Here is a 25,503-nt window from a genome sequence, read left to right as displayed (position 1 = left end):
TAATGCAGTAAATTTGCATGCTGCCCAATTCTCTCCCAAAGATTGATTTTAATCATTTTAAAGCTTTGATTGATTTTATTCTAATTTTATGTTGTTTGATTGTTGTAAGTCACCCAGAGATGTTGAGAGTTATATTATTATTATTATTATTATTATTATTATTATTATTATTATTATTATTATTATTATTATTATTATGGAAGTTTACCCTAATATCATAAAGGCAAGATAGTTATAAAATAATAACAGATATGAAGTTGGATAGCATTGAAAGCTCATTGAGTTATCCAATTTTTCTCACCTGTTGGCACATTTAAAAATTGGTTCACTTCTCTAGGTTCAGCTTTGATTACAGGTTGGGTAGTCATTTCTATAGGTGCCTGTAAAACAGTTGAGAAATGTATTATATTAATGGTTTTTAAAAACTTCTTGCTTTGAAGAATTATGGATTTCCCTATGAGATCACATTATTTGCAAGGACTCAAAACATTGTCCTTTGAGGGAGATAAGACAGTGAAATATAAATATAAACAAACAAACAAAAAATAAAATTGTGCTGTATCTTATTATTTGCTTCTAGGGTCAGGCTGCATACTTCTCTCAGATTTAATCTGAGATAATAGGGCTCTATACAAGTAGCAGTACAGTGGCTAAGACGCTGACTTGTCAATCAGAAAGGTTGGCAATTTGGCGGTTCAAATCCCTAGCACCATGTAACGGATTGAGCTCCTGTTACTTATCCCAGCTTCTGCCAACCAAGTAGTTCGAAAGCATGTAAAAATGCAAGTAGAAACATAGGGACCACTTTTGGGGGAAGGAAACGGCGTTCTATCCACCTTCTGTGTTTAGTCATGTCGGCCACATGACCATGGAGACGTCTTCAGACAGCGCTGGCTCTTTGGCTTTGTAATGGAGATGAGCACCGCCCCCTAGAGTCGGAAATGACTGGCACATATGTGCAAGGGGAATTTACCTTATACAAGAATGGTGACACCATCATCCTTCTAGAGATCACCTACACACTATTTTTTTACTATTCATCTGTATATTATAGCATACACCAACTAGTCCCCGGTCAGAAGAGAAAGGGCAGGCAATCTAAATTGGTAATACAATGCACTAAAATATTCTGGTGTATCGAGAAAAGAGGCATTGAATTCTGTGCCATTGCTTGAAATGGATTTCCACAGTGGGTTATAACCTGTCAGTATAGACAATACATCACTGAAGGAAATCAGTAAATAATCCATTTGAACTTTCACAATGGAACCTTGTCTGCTTTCTGTTTCTTCTCCTTAAGCATTTGTCATTTCTCCAGTCATTGGTAGCTTTGTACACTGGGTAGCTTTTGTACACTGTCTGTGCAGAGTTTGTTTTCTACTATTGAGCCATGGCAGTTCCCAGATACAAGCATACATACAATGGTATAAAAGCAGAGGTGGTATTCAGCAGGTTCTGACCAGTTCTGGAGAACCGGTAGAGGAAATTTTGAGTAGTTCGGAGAACCAGCAAATACCGCCTCTGACTGGAGATTTTACAGTATCTTTCCCCTGCCATTCCCACCAAGCCACACCCACAGAACTGGTAGTAAAAAAAATTGAATCCCACTAATGTATAAAAGCTACAGTTTAATTATAGCTAAACCAGCAGAGATTAAGAACTGAGGTGAATACCAACATGCCTAGTGATTGCAGCCACCATCATTCTAACTTTCTCCCTAGTCATCCTTTTTTATCAACTTGCATATTAAAGGCTGATTTCATATGGATGTCCCAAATTGTTTGCTTGTTTCCAAAGACAATATATTAAAAAATGAGAGCATTTGGTAAAGAAAAGTGAACATCATGTATATGTGGTAAAGAAGTGCATTGCACAGATAGTATTTCCAAGGTTGACAGTCATTTTTTGCTATTACCTTCTTCCTGTCTCTAAAAAAACAAAATTCAGATCTTTGATACGTTGTAATATGTGCAGGATGCTTTTGCACAAACTTTGGTGATACAGAATACCCTCTACTGTTCACTGGATTTTCTGCAGGGCTATTTAACAGCTGTTTCTGATCAAAGGAGATGAAAAGTTAACATGAAGATCCATTAATTCCCAGCTGCACCAATGAGATCTTCTGTTACCAGCCTTCTTTTCCCACCAGATTTTTTTTTCTCATTAAACAGATATATTTCATGCTGTCTCAGACTGTAAACATAGCTTGGCAAAGGAAGTTAATATGGTTTTCAAACACACACCACATAGATCTACATTTGAAAATCCAGGGAGTTCAAACTTAAAGCAACAGAGGAAGTTTTGTGTACAAGTTTGATTTGAATGGTGTCCTTGTTTTTCCCTCCTACTTTTATCCACAGTAAGTGAAAGGAAGATAACCCACAACTGAGTCCAAATGAAGGGAGTTCTCTTCACGGGGGAAAAGGAAGGCTGTAATATATATATATGAGCTTCTCTCACCCTTCAAAGTGCAGAATAAATGATTTTATTGAATTGACACATAGTTCATTTTCTGAAGCCTCTAATCTGGACTCATATCTGATCAGACAAACCTTTTGAAATTTAACTCATTGGCAATGAAGTACAGTGGGAAGAAATTACTACCATCACACTCTAATTCATGCAATTTAAATTGAAGTTACAATGAGACACGTTGTGTGATTTGGAAGCAAGCAACAAGGAAGGGTATTTGGCACTCTGGGTGAGAAGTTCTCAGGTGCCCCTTGTTGACATGCTACATACCTTTATTGTTCCATTAGTTGTCTCAGTAGGAATGGTTAGCAAAAGGGGGGATGTTGTAAGTCCCCATTGTAAGCCGCTCAGAGTAATCTGGAACTACGAGATGGACGGCATATAAATGAATGAATGAATGTTGTAGTATGCCTATTAGAAGCACACAGTATACCTCTGACCACCATTGTGAAATTGATGGAAGAGGGGAAAGCAACAAAAGAAGGGAAAAATTGGGAAAAAATGGATAGAAAAGACATCATGAGATGAATCTGGTCCAGTCATTCTGATTTCTCATTTTGCAATATATCCTTCCCCTTTCCTAAAATTGGTATTTTCCAGATGTTCTGGACTATACATTTCTAAATTTCGATTGCTATTCTGGGAGCTATAAAGGATTTTGCATTGTAAGGTTGCTATGCTTTACAGTTTATACAGTAAGCTGGTGTACCTTAACAGACCAACAGATGAAACGCCTTATAGCCGTGATGGTGAACCTATGGCACACGTGCCACAGGTGGCATGCAGAGCTATCTGTGTGGGCATGCGAGCCCCAGCCAAACTTATCTGCACTGTGTGTGCGCATGTCTTCCAGCTGATTTTTGGCTCATTTGAGGCCTTTTTCGGCCTCCCAGAGACTTGAGGGAAGCCTCTGAAGCCCTTGGGAGCCGAAAAACGGGCCTGTTTTTCGGCCTCCAAAGGCTGCAGAGGCTTTGCTTGAGCCCCCAGGAGGGCAAAAATGGCCTCTTGTGGGGTCCCGAGGCCCTCTGGAGGCTAAAAATGGGCACTTCCAGTATTTCTGGAAGGCCCATTTTTCAGCCTCCCGAGGTTGCAGAGGCTTCCCTCGAGCCTCTAGGAGGCTGAAAAAGGCCACAAATGGACCAAAAATCAGCTGGGAGGCACACGCATGCACTTTGCAAGTAAGGGGGCACCCCAGGGGGTTGTGTTCACATGTGCAGGGGGGAGGGGCGCATTCAGGGGTGGGATTCTACCGGTTCTGTCCAGCTCTACAGAACTGGTAGCTCTGAAGAGCAGCAGACACAGAACCAGTTCTGTGTCTGCTGCTGTTTTGGCCCATCCGCCCACCTGGGCTCTTAACCTGTCCTTTATTTCCTACTTTTTCAACTGCAGCTGCTTTGCACAGCACAGCTGAAAAAACAGGAAAAAGGAGCTTTTCCAACTGCTGTGTACCTGCATGCAGCGCTGCTCAGCTGTCCAGGCAGCTCAGATCGTAAATTGCACTCGCGCGACTCATGCAACTCGAACATGCGCGCATGATGCAGAGCAACGGAACCGGTAGTTATACCGATCAGATCCCATTCCTGGGTGCATTGCATTGTGGGTGCCAGCATGGGCACGTTTTCGGCACAGCACAAGAAAAAGGTTCGCCATCACTGCCTTATAGGAGGATGTATAAGAAGACCAATCCAATGTGTCTAAAGCAAACTTGATTTGTTTAAACTTTGACATCTCCACTTCAGCTTCTTGAAAACTACCCTGGAATTGTGCTCTTTAAAAAGCATATTTGAGATATCAGTGATTGCTTCTTGTGGGGAATGGCAGCCTGATGTCCTCTGAAATGCAGAGAGCTGCTGCAGCTTTTAAAAGGCGGATGGGAGATTTTTGGCTGGCTCTTATTTTTCTGGATCAAAAGTATATCAATAGATTAACCACCTGTGTTCCAGACTGTAGGTCCTTCTGATTAAATTGAAAATTCAGATAAGTTTTTTGCAGCTAGATCCAGAAGCTGAGTTCTCAGGACCTCTGGACATTCAGCTACACTAATAAGTGAAACCATTACAAACTTTACTGCTTTGCTCTCCCTTCTCTTAATCACTTTAAGAAGGAATCAATTTCAGCTGAAGAGAAGATATCCTTTTGCAACAAAAATAAGATTCCTTGCAATGAGTTAAATCTTCTTTTGAGGCTACAAAAATACAAGAGAGACTTTGGTTTATTGAACTTGTTTTAAGATTTATTGGCAAAAAAACAATTAAAAGAGAACCTACAAAAGTTTTCAATGGTTAGGATGATGGCCTTCATATTTTATCCTGCTACTTTTATTTTTGTTACTTTTACTTTCAATGAAAATGCTTTATACAATTCATACAGTTAGTGAAAAGAGAATAATCCAGAATGGAATGTTTGCTAATTATCTCTAAAATTCCACATAAAAAAGACTCAGTAAAGACTCAGATGTGCCTTAGATTGTGATGTTTCCAGATGTCCAGATTATTGTTATCTATGTTAACAATAAGAGCAATGGAAATAAAATTTAATGATGCAAAGCAAATATATTTTGAATTTGCAAATAAACCAGGGAGATAGTTGGCTTAAACAGCAAAGAGAAAGAAAAAAGAAAATGGTAATGAAATTACAAGAGCAGGATACTATACTAATGGGCAATGTTTTCACAGAAAAAACACTTTTTCAATGTTATTTTAATCCACATAAATGACGTGATATTGTCTTGAAGAAAATAGATGGATATCTTGGAGAACAAAATCTACCAGGGACTACAAATGAACAAATACAATTGATTTACAAATGAACAAATACAACTGACCTACAATGATAACAAAAATCTTAGAGGCAATTAAAAAGAATAAGCCAGAAAAGATGCCTGAAACAGATAAATATAGAGTTTATTTTAAAAGTTGTTTGAGGATGAACTTTTACAAAGTAAAAGAATTATATTCTACAGGGAGGAGGGATACCATGGACTTGGGAAGACAATTAATACTTAAAGTGGAACAAAATTTGATGTAAGAAATTGCAGATCAATATCGTTACTGAATAATGGTTATTAGTTGTTCACAATGATTTCAGCTGAAAGATTTTTTGATAAAGTTCTGAAAGATATGAATTTTGGGAAAATTTTATAAAATGGCTGAAATCAATTTTCATAGTGCAAAAAAATCATTAATGGGGATTTATCTAAAATATGTGAGCTTGGTGATAGATTGGGTTTTCTTAAGAAATAAAAGATTCCTGAATTTAGAAAATCACGATTTGAGATTTGGGTGGCAAGCATATCTATGATATGATAAAAAAATAAGGTGAATATAGATTAAAAATTGTTGTGTTATACACAGGCTATTTTGAGAGTACGGAATAAACTGAGGTTTTACCTTTAAATACCTTTTTGACTGTCAGTGCAGGAAGCATTATACAGATGAGAAATAATAAACAAATATAAATGGCTAGCCTACTGAGAAGTACTTGAATTTTTTTCAAAGGGATTGTAAAATGAAATCAAGAGAAGGTCTGATAATAGAAGGATAACTTTGTCAATGGTTTCCTTATGTATAATTGACAGTACGTTTTAAAGTGGATAAAAACATAAACATGTTATTGCCAGAAGGTATAAACAGTTGCTGAAATGACATAGAAGACGAACAAGTGAAGGAATGTATAATGATAACATGAGCTAAAACTTTTTGCTATAGATTACAAATGGACCAATGAAAAAATATATGGTTGAAATATATTCATTATGTTCTAGACTTAAAGGGAATTTTTATAAAATGACACATCATTGGTGTTTGTCACCAGAGAAACTGCCTAGAATGTATAAATGTATTTTGAATCTTTGCTGGAAATGTGAACAACATGAAGGGACATTTTATCATGTTTGGTGGGTTTATCATGTAAAAAAGCCTAAATATTTTGTATACATACATTAATTCAGAAGATTTTGAAAGTTAAATTGCAACTGAAAGCAGATACTTTTCTTTTGATATTAATGGACAAGCAATTAGAAAAAAAGTCATGGAGCTTTGTTTTTGTATATGACAACTGCAGCAAAATTATATGCTCAAAAGTAGAAAAGCTCGCAACAGAGGAATGTTGATGAAGATGATAGAACTTGCAGAAATGGCTAAATTAACTGCTTTGATCAGAGAAAAAAATGACATTTATGTTCAACTAGAAACGATTTGTAGACTTTTTTTATGAAATAGAAAATGCACTTACAATTTGTGGTTTTGATGACTAGGGAAAAATGGATAATATAAAAAAGAAAGAGTGTTTTTGTAATCATTAATTAAGAGATAATGTTGTAATTGTATTTATAGTTGCTGAAAAGGAAATGGGAAGTTTCTTCCTATTTTTTTTACAATTCATTCCATATTTTTGTTTTTCTCTTTTCTTTCTTTTTTTACTGCTTCTGTTCTTTATTTGTGTTGTAAAACTTGAATAAAAAAGATAAGAAAAGAAAAGCATGTTTGAAATGTCACCCACAGAAATATTTGTATTTTTACAAAATGACAAAAATAAAGAGAAGCATTTCAACAGAAAAAATATCTCTTCCTTTGCAAAATCACTAGCAAATGATGAAAAAGTTAGTTCAGTCATCCACATGTATTGAACAATAACTCCTAATGTTCCCATGCTGCCAATGGTAATGGGAATTGATCAAATATATAATTGCAGCAGATTGTAACTAGAACATTAGAAGTTGCCTCTCCTGAGAAACTGGCCATGTTATAATTATTAAAATTATTCAATTTTAGAAGAAAGAAAATTTTAATTGTATCTCAGATGTTGGCTTAGTATTCTATTCTATTCTATTCTATTCTATTCTATTCTATTCTATTCTATTCTATTCTATTCTATTCTATTCTATTCTAGAAACAAATGGGCAAGTTAACCTGTAGGAGTTAACCTCTAGGAGATACACTTTACAGTTTCTATTTTGGGTGTATTTTTCCACTTATGCTGATCATTAATAATCCTGTCCACTGTTTGGACTAGCATCCCTAATAAAGGTATAGTTCCCACAAAGGCTGCCATTTCTGAATCAAGATCAAAAGCACTCTATCCAATTATCCTTCAATTGCCCACTTTCCACCTTGTAGTAGCCTTTCTATTTAGAATGAAAGATGAAGAAATCATTTTTTTAAATGCCACATTCTCAGGTCCCAAGGCTCAGATCATTCCAGCCATTATTGGTGCAATGAACTCACCTCTTTGGGGACCGGCAACCTTTGCAGTGGGTTAAGATTCATCATGGGAACTGCATGAGTCGGCAGCTGAGTTTCAGGTATTTCTGGCACCATGTTCTGCTCCTGCTTCACCATGATGGAACATAGTTTGTGCTGGAGGGCCCACATACCATTTTCCAATTCTGAGAAAAGAAACACATCACGGCCAAGTCATACTAGCACTGTGTACGAGAAGCACTATACCATGTAATGAGGTCTATCCTCTTTCACAGATAGTAGATGTAAATCTGAAGGAACAATGATTTTAGAGCTAAGAAGCAGCACAATAAGCTTTTCTTTATTTCAGAACAGAAAATACATTCTATTAAGCTCTAGTAAAGGGATATGCTACGATTTCCAGTGCTTCCATTTTAAACAATTTTAGAGGTTTTTAAAAGAGAAATGGAAAAATTCTGCAAGATCACCAAATCTTACCAAACTTCACCAGCCTCACCTGAACTGTCACAAGACCTCAAAGATGAGCTTGATTCAATCCAACTGCATTTTGACAATATTTAAACTTTTTTAAAAAACTGATATTGCACAAAATGGTTGATCTCCTATATGAATCTGCTCTGTTAGGATAGTCTGTCCTATACTGGTTTATGAAACAAGTATGTTTGTAGGTTGACACAAGAAGTTTCTTTAAAACAACGATGGACAATATTGGATTAGATCCAGCAGGCTTAATTTTTTATTATAATTTTTTTTTTGCATGATTCTAGAAAGCCAGAGTGAAGTATTAAGGGTGGAAATAACATTTGATTTCCGAGAAGTATTTTGCTCCCAACACATCTTTATTGTCCTATTTTAAACCCCAAAACAGTTCCATAGAAATGTGTTTCAGCCTTAACAGTTCAGTCTGTTTTCAGCACTTTGGGAGTTTAAGGGCAGGAATCACTCTTTCATGATTTAAGTTGAATGTGCACTACTCCAATTCAGTTATTTTTGCCATCATCTTAGGTAGCATGATCTCAGGGTATTCTACAAATGGAATATATGAAGAGGTTCCTATGAGTTTGAGGCGTTCACTGCTGTATTAAGAGAGAAAAAGTTTAACGTTGCTATCAACCTGGAAATACTTTCCTCAAAAGAGTAGAAATCCATACAGCAACTCTTATGCAATTGAGACAGTTCTTTATTTGGATGTACTGTTCTGGAAAGTATACTTTAAAAAAACTAAACAGGTTTGGGGAATAGCATAAAAGTTAACTCAGAAATACATAGGACAAGAGCAATATAGGAAAAGGTAAAATAATTAAGGTTAAAGTACAGAGAAGAGCAACCAGGATGATTAGGAGACTAGAGACTAAGGCATATGTGGAACGGTTACAAGAACTGGGCTTGGCTAGTCTAGTGAAGAGAAGGACCAGGGGAGACATGATAGCAGTCTTCCAATATTTGAGGGACTGCCACAGAGAGGAGGGGATCAAGCTATTTTCTAAAGCCACTGTAGGCCAGACAAGGAATAATGGATGGAAACTGAACAAGGAGAGATTTAACCTGGAAATAAGGAAAAACTTTCTGACAGTGAGAACAATCAACCAATGGAACAGCTTGCCCTCGGAAGTTGTGGGAGCGCCATCAGTTGAGACTTTCAAGAAGAGATTGGACTGCCATTTGTCAGAAATGGTGTAGGGTCTCCCCCTTGGGCAGGGAGTTGGACTAGATGACCTATAAGGTCCCTTCCAACTCTGATTATCTGTTATCTGTTAATTTGGAGAAAAGAGGAATGATAGTAGCCCTCTTGAAATGCATGCCTGGCTGTCACATATAGTCATGTGAAAAAGTAAGTACATCCTCTTTGAACAGTGTTGTAAAGAAGAGTGAGCCAAAATTCCTTCACAACGATGGGAGAGACTGATAAAGAAAATAATTACTTCAAGTTTTATTGCTTCTAAAAATAGTTCTACAAGCTATTGAATCATAGGGTGTACTTACTTTTTCATAAATGGCTTCTCCGTTTTGACTTTCTTGTTGTAAAATAAATGATGATATGGTGTAATATGGCATGTGTTGTTCGTCTGAGGTGGTATTTGCCTACTTTTAAGAACTGCTAAGGACCAGGGGATTTTTACTATGTCCTGATGAGCAAAATCATAGAACTCATAGAACTTTTTTCCCACATGACTTAGAAGACTATATTGTTCTACCAAAGCAGGTTAGATCTGAAAGTTTATAGGAAGCTGGATTTTGACTGAATGTAAGGAGCAAGTGCTTGATGATAAGAGCAAAAGAAACAAATGGTTATAGTTAGTGTATATTTTAGAAACTATATTCACCTACTTTGAGTTTTGTCCAAGAATCAGAGAATGCAAGATTTATCAGTCAGAGAAAATCTTCAACGAGGTTAAGTTGTAGCAGAGGTGGTATTCAGCAGGTTCTGACCAGTTCTGAAGAACCGGTAGCGGAAATTTTGAGTAGTCCAGAGAACCAGCAAATACCACCTCTGACTGGCCCTGCCCCCATCTATTCTCTGCCTCCCAAGTCCCAGCTGATCGGCTGGGTCTTCTTTTGTTGCCCTGCACAGGAGAACGGAGATGGAAATCAGGTTAGTGGGGTGGGGAGGGAATGAAGATTTTGCAGTATCTTTCCCCTGCCATGCCCACCAAGCCATGCCCATAGAACCGGTAGTAAAAAAATTTGAATCCCACCACTGAGTTGTAGGTATAAAGTCTGAAAAGTTAAGGCAAGACAATACTCTGAGAAAGCCTTTTTAATAGATATGTGATCCTTATATAAGCTCAGAAAGGATTTTCCAAAAAGAATTATAGCTCCAAAGGGTGAAAAAATGACTTTCTGATGCTGTTAGGGATGTTTAGAATTCTTGAGCAATTTTCTACACACACACACAGACAGACAGACAGACATGGAGGGAGGGGAAGGAGGGAGAAAGAGAGAGAGAAAGAGAGAGAGAAGAGAGAGAGATTTACCCAAAGTTCAAAACAGATTGTTTCTATCATTCTGTTTTGAGCTTAAAACAGTCCCATTTTCAACTCAAAACGTTTATTTCAAATTTGAATCAGAACTCTTTCAAAGTTCAAAAGATTTCCAGGATGGTCAGAATAGCCCTTTCCCGAGTGTACTGAATTTGAAGCAGAATATATCGAGCTCAATGTTGTTGTTTTTTTACTTTAAAACAGTTTAGTTACTCCTATTACATAGTCAAATATTTGGGGGAGGGAATGAGGGTTGTGAGTGCATATATGCATGTAATAAATGGTATTATTATAGCTATTAGAGATCCTTTAATTGTCTCTGCAGAAAGCTGCATAAGATCGCTGAAGAGAGAGGAACTGTCAGAGAAAGCTGCCTTTTGTCATGTCTCCTTCCATTCTGCCCTTTCCCAGATTTCTCAACCTCCATTCTTCTGTGCTCTTCTCACAGCCATGATATTCTTGTCATACTCTAAAGAATTGCATTCCACTCTGAAGCAGCTGGCATGATGCTTCTAAAAGATGCAAGGCTCTTTCCATCTCTAGTTTTACTGGTAGCTTCTACCTCCCTAGTTAACTCTTTGGCCTTAGAAAGGGAAGGATTTGGGAAGATTTTGTACTAAGCACAGGACCATGGAGAAAAATGAGTAAGAAGCATTTATATTAAGTTCTAGAAAACTTTATAACAGAGTGAAGAAATACTCATAATTAACACCTGGGTGTATATGAACAGTACACTGCACCATTTTCATTGCAAATAAACATATTTACAGAATGTTAGATGTGAAGGAAAACCAAGAGCAGGAACAGGAGGAAGATGAAGAGGAATGGAATGGAATATCCAGAAACGAGCAACATGTAACTTTCTATGAACACTAGTGCTCCAATGCTCCTTTTCCAGCAGCCTTACTAAAATTTATCTCTTCTAGATATTGAGGGGGTTTTGGAGACTAACTGTCCTCCCTCATCTATAGTCTGAGTGAGATAGTTCAGTAACAGTTCTACAAGGAGGCAGGGTATTTCTCTGGAGAAGGACCAAGCAAGAATGGCCTATGAAAAAATTGTAGTGCTTTCACCCCTTCTCTTCTTGATGTCTGGCAGTACTCAGCCAGGATAAATCCCTGACCACTGTGGGGAAACTTATTCCCTGCTTTTATGGTTTTCTATCTTTTTTTAAAAAAAGAAAGGCCTTTCTTCTCTTGTATATACTGAATCTGTGCCATTTCCTTTTCGGGCTGACGGTTGTCCTTCAACCACTTGGACACCCACAGGGTCCCACAAATAACAGGATCCTCTGCTAGGATTGCTCTAAAAATATCCTCTCGTCATGAATCATCCTAAAATGAATTGTTTTAAAAATAGGTTTTGAAATGACTGTGCCTCTCCATCTCCTGCAGATAAATCTGCTGGTAAAAGAGAAGCCCACTTAGGCCTCTAAGCATTAACTATAAGCAGCAGCTTTCATTCGGCCTACACCCAAAACAGAAGTATCAGGGAAGGTGCTGATTTCTTTGCATCCACACCCAACAATCTCAGGGTCCCTCTCGGAGGCCGCCCAGAGCTTGGCAGTGGGGAGAAGAGAGTAAGTTGACATATTTTATTTAATTTCCTTTTCAGTGTGAGTATTACAGAACTTTTCAGGGCAAAAAATAGTCTCTTAAGCCTTAGTACATGGATCTCAGCTTTATCTAATGGAGCAGGCCTGATGTTGATGTCGAGGGTTGGGAAGTACTCAAAATTCAAGGAGGCAGACTGGCCTGAAGGACACAGCTCAGGAATCAGATAAGTTCCACCAATTTACCTACTCCCCTGTGCTTCAAGGTCAGACAGAGAAATGACATTTTTTTCCCCTAAAGTCAATCCATTTTAAGAAATGAGTATTTTACCTTTAGCACCACTTGGAAAGCATAAGGATTTATGTAGGTTCATCTTGTGAGCTGAGGAGAAAAGGGAAGGAAAGAAAATCTCTCCCTTTTTATCACATATGAAATTGTCTTCAGTGCTTGTGCGCTAGTAAATTGAGTTAAATTTGACCAATTTTGACCAATTTTCAGCCTATGAGCAAGATTGATTGTTAGACAAACCCATCAGAATTTAGCTGTACAGACCAAGTGGACAGAGTCAATGCATTCTAAACTTGCAAACCTTAAGCCTGAACCTGCATGGTATGATACGCCTATGATCCAAATTTCTTCTGTTCACAAATTAGAGGAGACACATGAAAGAGGGAACAGAGGACAGATGTGGGGAAAGGAACAACAAGATCAGGAGACCTCCTCAAGGAATGTATTCAGATTAGAAGTTCTCCATCCCTGATTTAAAGAGAAGAGATTAAGAAAGTAATTCTTTTGCCAGCAAGAATGATAAATTATCAGATTCATAGGCAGTAGGAATAATAACAGAATTGAAGAGAAAGAACTGAAGAAAATCAGAAATACAAAGACCTGCAAAAAGAATAGAATGACTGTATTAAAGAAAGCAAAGTTAGTAACAATGGTAATAGGCTTCTTGGGTTCAATCCCAAAACATCTGGGGCACCACTTGAACACCATTGGCATTCAAAATTACCACTACCATTTGCAAAAGGCAGTTTAGTTGGAAAAGCTTACATCCTGCAATGATACCTTTAACACCATCAAACAACATCTGCTCTCTTAAGTCCTTGGGAAGGTCACCCTAGGTGGGTAAAAATGCCCTCTGGTGGAATGTGCATTGAACCATAATAATAACCTCCACAAGTAAACTGCTCCATTGACATATAAATATTACTATCATAAAGATATTTCTTGCATTTAAACAGTATTTAGGTAGCTGTGAATGATATATATTATTTTTGTTCCTAGTTTCTGTCTACAATGAAGAACTCTTCCTGACTATGACACCCTTTTATGAATATGGAGAACTTCTGCCACTGCAGGAACTTGCAGCTATGATTACAACTATCAATAAAAATGCTTAATTGCACCTTTGCTGGTAGGTGTAATTTTACCACCAGAGCTTATGGGAGGTTTTTAAATTCAGAAGGAATGGTGGCTTTGCTGCAGGGTTTTTTCTGTCATGGCAAATATTGCGACTTATATATTCATTTAGCAAAAGACCAGGTGAATCTACACAGCAGCATACACTGAAGATGTGAATGTAGGAAGAGAATAAAGCAATTTCTCTTTACTAGAGAATGAGGCTAAGTGGATTTTTGTTGCTCTAGGACTTGTAATAGCTCATGTGGCTCAGGGTTGCTCTGTAGAGACAATCGTAGATCAGTTTCAAACTCTTCAGATATTGAGGAATGGAAACAGTGGATAGAGGGTACCAGAAACAAATCGAAATTAGTTCCCTAAGGGAACTAGTTTATTTAGCATTGTTCAGTTAAAAAAATATTTGGCAAAGAACACTGCTTTTAAAAAATCTACAGTAATGTTGTATGAATAATAAGAAGTAGTGAGAGGTCAGTTTCCTGGACAATACCCAGGACTCAAATAATCAGTTATCATGTTAAATGACTGTAAGACAGTAAGCATTCTCCTCTCTTAAAACAGTGGATTATTGGCTCTTTGCTGTGACTCATGAGGCCAAAACCCATGTTTTGTCTGTTTTTTGAAGACCCTGATGAGAAATTTAAGGTCAACTCTAATTTTTTTTTTTAATATCAGAGCTCTGCTTTATTTTGAAAAACCCTCTATTTCAATTTTCTTCATTATTGCTGTTTTCAACAAAGGAGACTAGAAAAAAAGTGAAGTTTAGTTTCTAATTTCAGCTTGTTCACATGTGTATCACAGTCCTACGCATGTTTCTTCAAGGATATGACTTACTTATTCAGTTGGTCTCACTTACTAAGAAGCATTTTTAAACAATGTAGTTTTATTCCATGATTCCCTCCCCCATTTTTTGAACTATCCCTTATTTTGTTTAAGCACAATCACCCATCTTCCCCAGATAGCTTATGGGGCTTCCTGATTATATATTCCACAGAGAGAGAATGTGGCAGGCAGATAAAATCTATATGTTTCCGGTTTGGCTTGACTCTTTTTTCTATTTCCAAGAGCTAACTGAATAATGTCAGCTGTCTTATCATTAGATAATTCAAATCAGTTAAAAATGGGTTAGATTAATTGACTGGAACCAATTTTAACTCTGGACTGCTTTTAACGACACAGGAAACAGTTTGTAGTTAGCTAGCAGCAGATTGTCTGCTTTCAAGAGAAACAGCCCTTTGTAAGAGACAGATTGGACCTGCTTGTGACAGTATCTATCACTTCAACAGGAGGATACATAGGCATATGCTTCTGGATCCAGCTTTCTACTCACCACTGGCATTTTCTTCTGTCTTGACAGGCATAAGGGGGCTTTGTGGAGCAGAATCTCCACTCAGGGAATAGCTGTGCTCTGCCTGGATGCCAGGAGTGGGAGGATCCAGATCCATGTCCAGCAAAGGGTTCTTTTCCACCAGCATGGGGTCATCAAAGAAGCTGTTGAACAGTTCACTGGAAAAGTCCTCCATGTTCTCAGAGAAGTGGTCAAAGCTCTCGGAGAAATGCTGAGAAAGGAAAAAGAAGTGTGAACTGCATCATCTCCAGGAGAGACTAGAGGGCCTTCTTATTGAAATGTATCCCAAGCCAGATACACTGGAAGCCAATTCATTTGGATCAGAAACAACCATATTCCCCTCGTATTGTTTCTGTTTTCACAGCTTCAGAAGAAACTAACCAGCCAAAATCCACAATGAAGTTCATGCCTGCCCATTTTCTGCACCTTAATTTAATACATTTTATTCTCTCCATATTCTGTCTTTTCCTAAAACAAGCTAATGTTGTATTGAAATGCATTAATTGGAACATCAGAATTACAGGTTTGAAGTATATTACTTTCTTTTTCTTTTTTACTTTGAAGCCTTCTAAACACATTTCCTTACAACTCTCATCATCTTCACTGGTGTGTACACTGTTGGTGTTCATTTTCCAAACTATCAAAGCATCTTTATAAGGTTTCTGTTTGGTGACAATGATCAATGGCATACATACCTAAATTGTTTTTTATAAAATGCAGTAGAGGTATTTTGCTGTTCTCATAAATAACTGTGAAATTAAATTGTTATATAAACCATCTCATAATTTGAGGATGGAACATTATTTATCATGAAAAGATATGTTATGGATTACTGTGAAACAGTGGTGGGATTCAAATTTTTTCACAACCGGTTCTGTGGGCATGGCTTGGTGGGCGTGGCAGCGGAAGGATACTGTAAAATCTCTAGTCAGAGCTGGTATTTGCCAGTTCTCTGAACTATTCAAAATTTCTGCTACCAGTTCTCCAGAACTGGTCAGAACCTGCTGAAATACCACCTCTGCTGTGAAACATATCCTTCCACTGCCTTTTTTTTTTTCTATACAGAAATTTCTTCTATCCATTTATGGAAAGTTTTGCCATATAATACTTTGGAGAAACCTTGACAGAAATTCATGTACCATGACACTGATATTATTCAAAATACTGTTCAGTATTAATACAGTACTAACGTTTGCTTTATAATGTAATCCAATTTTATGTATCCTCAGTGCAGAGCATTGTAACTTTAGAAGCATACTGAATGAGTCATGAGCATCTTATCATATATGTTTACAACGAAAGCACGTGCCACAAGTCACAGTAAAGTAGTGATACCTGTAAAAGACATAGGAAGTCATACCTCTGCTTCAAATCATACTTTACAAAAAAATGCATCTATTTCATGCATATCACTATAGCCCTGTAGGACTACAACTGCTATGTGAGCAATACAATTCCATTTAAACTCAGTGAGTTCAGATTTATTTTCCTTTCATTGATACTGTTTGTTTTTTACACACACACACAAATCGATTGCATGTTTATTTTCACAGGTATGAAAATATGAAAAATTAATTATAAATTCTGTAATAATTCATAGCTGTGCATCTACATAGATGTATAGCGAAAATAGCCCCAGGAAAATCTGTCAATTTTCTCTTGGCGAAAATACTTTTAAAATCATTCTAAACACACTCACTACTAAAATTTACATTACTATTAGAATGAAACATGTATTAATTTGTAACAAGAAAACTAGAGTCTTTGAAAAAGGTGGCATAGAACTTTAACAGAGACTGTCTATGGAGATTCACAATCATCCAGGTCATGGTTGTCCCAAAGTTGCTTTTCCAAAAGGCAACCAAACTTTCTTGTTTTTTTCCTTGAAAACCTTTTACTTCTCATCCAAGAAGCTTCTTCAGTTTAAAAGAGAATACAAGGAGAAAATATTACCAGCTGAATGGGAAGAGGATTATATTGAGTGGACCAAACCAGAAGTGGTATTCAGCAGGTTCTGACCAGTTCTGGAGAACCAGTAGTGGAAATTTTGAGTAGTTTGGAGAACCAGCAAATACCACCTCTGACTGGAAATTTTACAGTATCCTTCCCCTGCCATGCCCACCAAGCCACGCCCACAGAACCGGTAGTGAAAAAATTTGAATCCTACCACTGGACCAAACTACAAGGAAAGAAAACTATTAGTGTAAATTAAGCCCCTCAACCCAATCTTTCTTGTAGGGAGGAACAATCTGCAGATCTAAACACATTTTTTTTGTATCTCGTTCCTTATATCTGAAAATGGTATTCCATCCAGACCATCCTGTGTGAATGATGTTTATTACAGGAAACACTACTATACACACTGTTATTTCTTTCCGCACTTAGCAGTTATGGAGATAATCTTTTAAAAGTTGCTTTGTCATCTTCCTTAGCTTTTTCCCCGAATATCTCACCAAGATATATTTCTTAATCTTTTGCGATTTAAAATATGTTGCCATAATCTCTTCACACAGTGACTAAGTTCTTTCTCACATTCTGCTGAAAATTGTACCCTCTCCTATTTTGGTCACATGACTCAGCTTTCATGTAAGAAACAGCAACCCTTTCATACTATATCCAAAATCAATCCATCCATTAAACTTTAAATAATGCAAAACCTGAAGAACTTAAAAACAAATAATGGTACTATATGTTATGGCTAGGGTCACAGAGATAACAAGAAGCCACCTCTGGATGCAGGTGAGTTCCAAGGCCAACTATTTATGTACATTTTTTAAAATACAGCAAATATACAGTATTTAAATGAATGTAAATAAATTCAACCAAATAAAAACGTGCCATTTTTAATCTCTGTGAGGTTTCTAATAATTGTTTGAGCACAAAGTTATCTAATATCTGCAAATATTTGGCTTGTTGACAATGTTTAACTTGATTTGGTTATGCCTCAATGATTGAATAACTTACATTCAATAAATCAGAACAGTGGCTTTAATATATAGTAGCAGCTTCCAGTTCTGCTTTTCTTTTCTTTTCTTTTTTGAACATCTAGTCTTCGAGATTTTTTTACATCTTGAAGTAAATCTGGATTCCTATCTGGTAGATAGACTGGAAGCTCTGCATTCTAAAGAATATTTGATGCTTTGCAAAGGACAATGGATAGTATTAAAATCCCATCCACTGGGGGAAAAATTCTGAAGAGATAATGGAAACACCACCTACATTTTACTAGGACATAATGCAGATTTGATAGGTAGATCTGGCCAGAAAGCTAAATTGGTCATGAGCCAGGTGAAACAAGATACAATTAGAAATCAGACTTGTTTTCCAAATTACATTTTGTTGTTGTTCTTGTTCTTGTTGTCATTGTTATGATGATGATGATGATGATGATGATGATGATGATGATGATGATGTATCCCACCTTTATTGTTTTTACAAATAACTCAAGGTGGCAAATATATTCAATATATTGTACCTTCCTCCTCTTATTTCCCCCACAATAACCCTGTGAGATGTTGGGCTAAGAGAAAGTGATTGGCTCAAGGTCATCCAGCTGGCTTTCATGCTAAGGCAGGACTAGAACTTACAGACTTGACTCCCACTTTCTATACTAGCACCTTAACCACTAGACTAACCTGGTTCTCATATTTTTCAGTGAGATTACTGAAAAGATTCCCTTTTAGTTTGATGTCTGGAAAACAAAAGGAACTAAACTGTCTTCTTGCATCTTTATGCTTCCTCTTCTCCTCCATATTCACTGAAGCTCTACTTTCATCAACATTCCTATGAAATGCTAGTTTTACTTCTAGAAGATCTCCTTGTGGTTTGGATGTTATTACTTATGTCGGTGGAGAGGAAGGCACTCTACATAGCATTGGCTTTCATCTCTAACTCCATTGTTGTTTTTCCATTCTCATTCCTTTACATACATACTCTTGCACACATATAAAACATAAGAAGAAAAGAACATAAAACATAAGAAGAAAAGATTTGGGATTCTTTCATTTTAGGATGCCTTTTAAATGACGTGGTTAGGAGCTGTTCACTACGAACGTCTTAAATATGGCCTTGGGAATCCAGGAACAAGATCTTCTAAGTATGTTTAAGCAGCCAAATGAAAGAGGCTGTTCAAATTTATGATAAAGTGTCAGAAGAGAAAAGATTAAATGTTTTCTCTATGCTGATTTTTTTAATAAAACATAAATACATGCACAGCATATGATTCCCTTGGGATGACAATGGAAATCTTCAGGGGCAATTTTCACACATCAAATAATAATGGGAGAAAAGGATTACCCTCACCCACAATGATACTGTATTACTCTAGTTATGTATCATCTGCAGTATCAAATCTAATATTTATTTATTTCTTTTGTCAAGCAAGTATTAGATAACAGATATAAGTATAAACATGATTATTAATAAATGAAATGGATACGAATACAGGGAACATTAGGACAGCGACGGTAGGCATGTTGTTGCGCTTATGCACACCCCTTAAAGATCTCTTAGGAATGGGGTGAAGTCAACAGTAGACAGTTTAAGGTTAAAGTTTTTGGGGTTTGGGGATTGGGAAAGGCCTAGGTCCATTCAACACAATATTGTCTACATCAGTAGTTTTCAACCTTTTCTTCATCGTAGACCCCTATAAATACTTTTTGTGGCCATGGACCCCCATGACTTAACTCAAGATTTAAATCACAATGTTTCTTCAAGCAATCGCGGACCCCCTGTGATGACATCATGCCTCCCCAGGGGTCCGCAGACCACAGGTTAGGAACCATTGGTTTACATTAACCAAGCGATAGTTCTTTACACTTCATATCACAGATCACAGATCCAATGTCTGTAAAAGTTTGGGTTATATCCCTCAAACTAACTGTATTCTTATACCACACATATTCAAGTCATGTAAATAGATGTTCACTCAGCCTGCCTAGCTTTTTTCATGGCTTAGGATGAAATGCAAACCAAGCCTGTCTGTTCCACTTACAGGTCAAAGTATGGGCTAACCCAGAAAATGATTTAAATTGTAATCTGATTGTCTGAATGAAGTCATTATTTTCTATAGCAGTGGATAACCTTGGAATTCACTTGTGATGAAATCTTGCAAGCTGTATGCTAAAATAGCAAGACACCCCAGATGCTCTAGATGTCATTCAACAACTGCATATTTATTTCAGATTTACTGTGCAAAAAAATACAATTATTTTGAGTTGGCGTTTAGAAAGGGAAAGTTGGTGTTAGAAAAGGAAATGCTTTAGATGATGACATGAAATGGTCATAAGTGACAGATGGAAGGCCAAAGAAGGTTAACTCATCATGCTGCTGCAATCTCAATTTTTTTTTAATTCATGGCCATAAAAAAACTAGTAACACTGGGTTATAACAGTTATAAAACTTTAAAAAATAATTCTCCTTTTTCCAAATTTCCTGGCAGGTTACAAGAAAGCTGTTCTCTGCAACATGTTAGAAGTCAGAAACTTCAGGTCAACCTTCCTGAGATTAAGCCGAATTGTTTTAATTTACTCATTCTTGAGCTCAGCTGGTTAACTAGCTGACTTTAAGCCAGTCATCCTCTCTCAACTCAATCTGTCCAACAAAGCTATTGTGAGAAGGAGTGGGGGAAGGAGTGCTGTGTACAATGCCTTGGGATCCTGGAGAAAAGGCAGGATGTAAATCTGACTAACTTACTAAATATTTACATAAGAACAGTGTATACATATTTAAATGCACATATTGTCCGAAGCTAAGATTTCCTCAATGAGTTGTAATGGTTGGGATACATGCATTATACTAACTAGAGGAAAAATTTGTCTTGGAAACCGGATAGCTGAATTAAGCTAAAACCAAAACAAAATTCATTGCAACAGCCAGTTACTGGCTCAAAACCAGGAACACTAATGAGATTAAATAATATTACACCTAAATTCAAACCTAATTGTGGTTGGTTAAAAAAAAAGTTTCCTGTATTACAATTATATTGCCCGCCTTTTTAAAGGTAGCATCTTCAAGGAAAATATGGATATGAATAAATATTTAAAGTGGTAGTTTATATAAAATGCCAACAGGAAAAAAATTGCATCCTTCTACTGCTCTGATCTTACTTTCCTTCGGCAACACTGGTTCTTTGCTGTATCCCAGGGTGCCAAAATCTCTTCTCAGTCTTGCCAAGAAAAAGACAGAGGGAGGAGATGACCTAAACACCCCGGATACAGCCAAGCGTAAGTTCCTGTTCCAACACAAAGATCTGTTTGTTTTATTCAAAGACAATATCATTGTGTAAATAAATGCCAGGCAATAAGGATGCAATAGTACTGGTGAATGGAACCGGTATCAATGCCATTTACCAGACATCAGTCTCCAGCTTTGTTCTTAAAAGGATAAAGGGAATGCAGTTAAAAGAAGACTCAAATTTAATATATACTTAGTCAATGGGACTATGACAGAAACCTCAACATGGAATTATTTCAACTACATCTCAGTGGTCGGCATTGTGAAATTTTTCAAAACGCACACAAGAGATATACACACAATTATTCAAACAGACTGAATAGCTATAGATCTCAAATGAAACTATATAGAATCTTTAGGTTGCTCAAATAAATTATCTCTAGGTTGCTTACAAGAAAGGCAACATCAAATATTAATGGTCAATCATGTTCAATTAGTGCTTCTGATTCTGAATATCAAATGCCTAAATTTGTAAGATAAAACTCACCATTTCTACTGACATTGTTGCTCACATTAGTATCTGTGTTTTAGAGATTATACATCTCATACAAGGCCATGGATTGAACCTGGGCATTTTTAAAAATTAATCTCTGCTAGTTAATCACTGGTTTACTAAATGCAATGTCATGAAAGTTGGAGAAGAGATCAAATGAAAATCTAAAAAGAAAACAAAAATAAGAACATCTAGATTTGGTAACAATCGTCAAAATATTTTATTTACATTTCAGCATCTATTTAGCTGGATCAGGAGCTCAAAAACCTGATTTGCAGATTTAAAGATAATTCAGGAATGAATTAATGGATTTGGTCAGATAATCTGGATAGCTGTCTTGAGAAAGGTGCTCTTGTGAAATGGGAAAAAGGTCTAGTGGAAGTTCCAATATAACATGTTGTCTGAGAATTATAGGAAATGAAGTCCAAGACAATACTAAAGCACCACCTTGGGAAAGGCTGCTGTATGCATTCTTTGCCTATATTTAATGAGGAAAACAGTGGGAGAATAATGTTTCTTATATTTAGCAATCTAAAATATTTACTTCCATGGTGTATTTTGCATGGTTAAACCTGGAAAGATAAGCAGAGAATCTCTGCAACGTCTTCATCAACCTCTTATATTACTCCCTTCTGTTATCTCTAGTCTACATGGTTGATATATGACTGGCTGAAGTGATATGAGCTGTAGTTCAATCACATGGAAGATGCTTCCCTGGGGAGACCTACCCTAAAATTTGGCAGGACATATAAAAAGAAAGGTTCATTGGTATTTTTGATTGCTGTGACATGACGCCATGAAACCTAAAGCTATGTATTGGTTTTATACCTCAGCTTTTTTGTCAATTTATTTGTTTTGCCAAAGAGAAAACTGAAGCCTGATTCACTTTGAAATAACACTCAATATTGTATTAAGGTTATACACTATAATTGATAGAGGATGAAAGAGGTAACCCTATGTCTTTGGACTGTACTACTCCAGACACAAGATGCAGTTGCCAGAAAGTTGTCCCAATTTTTTTTTTGAAAACAATTTTATTAGTTTTTAAAAACAAACAAAACATAAAAACATCAGCTTTCTTTCATAAATATATACAAACAGTGTGTCGGTTGGTTTACCAGTTTTTGTGCATTCCTTTCGTAGTCTCAATTACAGTTACGTTACATAATAACTCATATTATCAATCAAAAAATTATATATCCTAATATCACTATTAAACAATCATTTGACTATAATTTTATTCATTCATACTTTACAAGATAACTATAATTTACATAATTTATTTTATAACAAATCATATAGTCATACCAAATCTATCCTAAAAACATTTTATAGATATGATATCAAATTTAAAAAAAAGAAAATATATCTTTTTATATATTCCTTATTATCTAAAATTCTAAATATTCTATTATTGTTTTTTATCATCCAACCATTGATAGAAAAGGTCCCAAATTTTATAGAATTGTTTATCTTCTTGCTCTCTAATTTCAAATGTCAATCTACTCATCTCAGCACATTCCAATATTTTCTTAATAATTTCTTCCTGCAATGGTATTTTCTCATTTTTCCAATTTTTAGCAAATACAATCCTAGCCGCTGTTAATACATTTACAATCAGATATTTCAAGTCTTTACTGTATGTATCAGGTAAGATTTCCCAAGTTGTCCCAATTTTTCATATGCACCATTCCTCTTTCTAGTATTTCACTGAAGAAAAGATCCAACACTGGCATATTTACTATTTTAAGTGAATTGTACTATATTCTATGAGGGAATGCTCTATCAGGGGTCTCCAACCTTTTGGACCTCAGGGACCACCAAATTCATAATTTTAAATCCCGGGACCGCTAATATGAATTTTGACTGATGGTGGCTTGCTGATGTTGGTGGGAAAGTCGATCCCATATTCCAGAGCTGCAGTAGTCACAGGACTGGCCCTTTGGTCAACCCAGAGCAACTGCTCCTCCGCCTGGGTGCACCAGCCTGCCATGGACTGGAGAAGCTGCTCTGGGATGACTAAAAGGCCAGTCTTGTGACTACTGCAGCTGTGGAATATGGGACCAACCTTCCCACCAACATCAGCAAGCGACCCTAGGGCGGATTTCCCTCCCCCACCATTGGTCTTATTTTCCAGTTGCAGCTCACGTGCCTCTACTCAAGACAAGGTTTGCGCTTGGCCAAAGGGTGAGGGCCAGTGGGTGGGCAGGCCATGTGGACGGCACTTGGTCTTGTGTTCCTGCGCAGCCTGGATTAATTGCTTTGGGGGGGACATTTCTCTGCAGACTTTTCTTGCGGACCACCAGTGGTCCCTGGCACATTGGTTGGCAACCACTGTGCTATATGGTAAAATCCACATCTTTTGTCTTTAAGCCAAAACAATATAGGCCCCAAATTAATTAGTTTATTGAAGTACCATCTAAATAGTTCCCAAATACCACCAATTTGTTGCTAGGACTAACACTTGCTGAGCCATTCAAAATTAAGTTCCATAATTAAATAATATGATCCCTCCTGAAACTGCTTTTTCATGGCAGGACAAACCTACAGTATATACATAAGACAAATATGGGCACTAATCATGATATACTAATTGATGCTGGAAGGTAATAACATTAAACCTGTAACATCCTGAATAAGTCAAGACGAAATTTGTTATCTCTTCTCTTAACAGACAGAACCAGGTCAAACAGGCTTAAGTTTCAGAAGAATAAATTTAACTGAATATTAAGGGGGAATCCTTGACAGGAAGGAGAATGAAACCAAGAGCCTAACAGATATGAAATGCCCTCAGGGGAGATATTGAAAATGGCAGCTGGACAACTATATATTGGAATATTCTTCCTTTAGATTTCCTGCATGAAAAAATGCTAAACCTTGCGACTATCCAGGACCCTATATGATTCAAAGAGTCTACTGTATGTTGTTGTGTCTCATGATGCGTCACCTTCCTCAACTATGCCTTTTCCTTTTATCTCTGACCAAGTCCCCATTTACCAGATTAGTACTGAAACCACATATTGGAATAGTTTCTTCCTGGGTCCCACTTCAACAAGTAGTTTGCACACTTATTGTAGTTTATGCTCTGAGATAAGGCATAATTATGGTAATTGCTAAAGATGGTATAAGGAATATACCATCTTTACTCTTGAAGTATACTCTTGAAGGGGAAAAAAACCCACTCCTTGCACACTTCAAATTTGAATGTTCCATTTAATTTCAGGCAAGGCAACAGATGCAGGGGTGAATTATAGTTTAAACATGGAGGGGATGAATCAAGTTGAAAAGAGTTGAACGCTATTAGGGGCACCCCCTAGTGAGATCAGAGATCCTCCGCTTGGCTTTTTTCCCCAAGTGTGTTATCTCCAATGGGTGGAGTTCATATTTCCATACAAAACCAATAATGACCTGTCAGTGACTCAAAATAATCAAAAAGTGTGAATCTAAAGAAGTCTGGAATTTAGTAGCTTCAATAGCACTCCCCTCTTTATTATTCCTTGTATTACTTTCCAAATATATCAGACTGCAACCCTCATTTTTCCAACTCCCAAGGATGGTAAGATGGGAGGGGAGAGGAGTTGCAGCCCAAAATTTTGCAAGGACTCAAGTTGAAAAAGGATGATCTAGTGGAAAAGAAAATATGTTTATTGAGCTGGTAGCCTAAAACCTTTTGGAAAGAGAATACTATGCAGGATCTTCTCTGTGGTTTGAAAATACATTTTATGCAAAGATATTATACTAATTTACTGTATAAATATGGTATCTAGTAGTTCTGCTTCATTACTGGTTAGGCAAATTTCCT

General features: G+C 36.8%; 1 protein-coding gene across 3 annotated transcripts in view; it reads right to left on the bottom strand.

Annotated features, from left to right (window-relative positions):
• CREB3L1 (cAMP responsive element binding protein 3 like 1) overlaps positions 1–25,503 on the bottom strand; it is a 99,502-nt gene that overhangs the window by 40,629 nt on the left and 33,370 nt on the right. For all 3 annotated transcript variants that reach the window (XM_026707633.2, XM_087921427.1, XM_087921428.1), the window contains 3 exons: positions 14,957–15,185; positions 7,698–7,858; positions 302–380 (listed from right to left, as the gene is read on the bottom strand). In XM_026707633.2, the coding sequence (XP_026563418.1) occupies positions 302–380; positions 7,698–7,858; positions 14,957–15,185 (469 nt within the window). The remainder of the gene's footprint in view (positions 1–301; positions 381–7,697; positions 7,859–14,956; positions 15,186–25,503) is intronic.

The sequence above is a fragment of the Pseudonaja textilis genome, chromosome 1, assembly GCF_049901715.1.
Source record: "Pseudonaja textilis isolate UNSWEBS1 chromosome 1, rPseTex1.2, whole genome shotgun sequence".
Classification (NCBI taxonomy): Eukaryota; Metazoa; Chordata; class Lepidosauria; order Squamata; family Elapidae; genus Pseudonaja; species Pseudonaja textilis.
The sequence above is the reverse complement of the archived record's forward strand: the minus strand, read 5'-3'. Positions and strand labels throughout refer to the sequence as shown.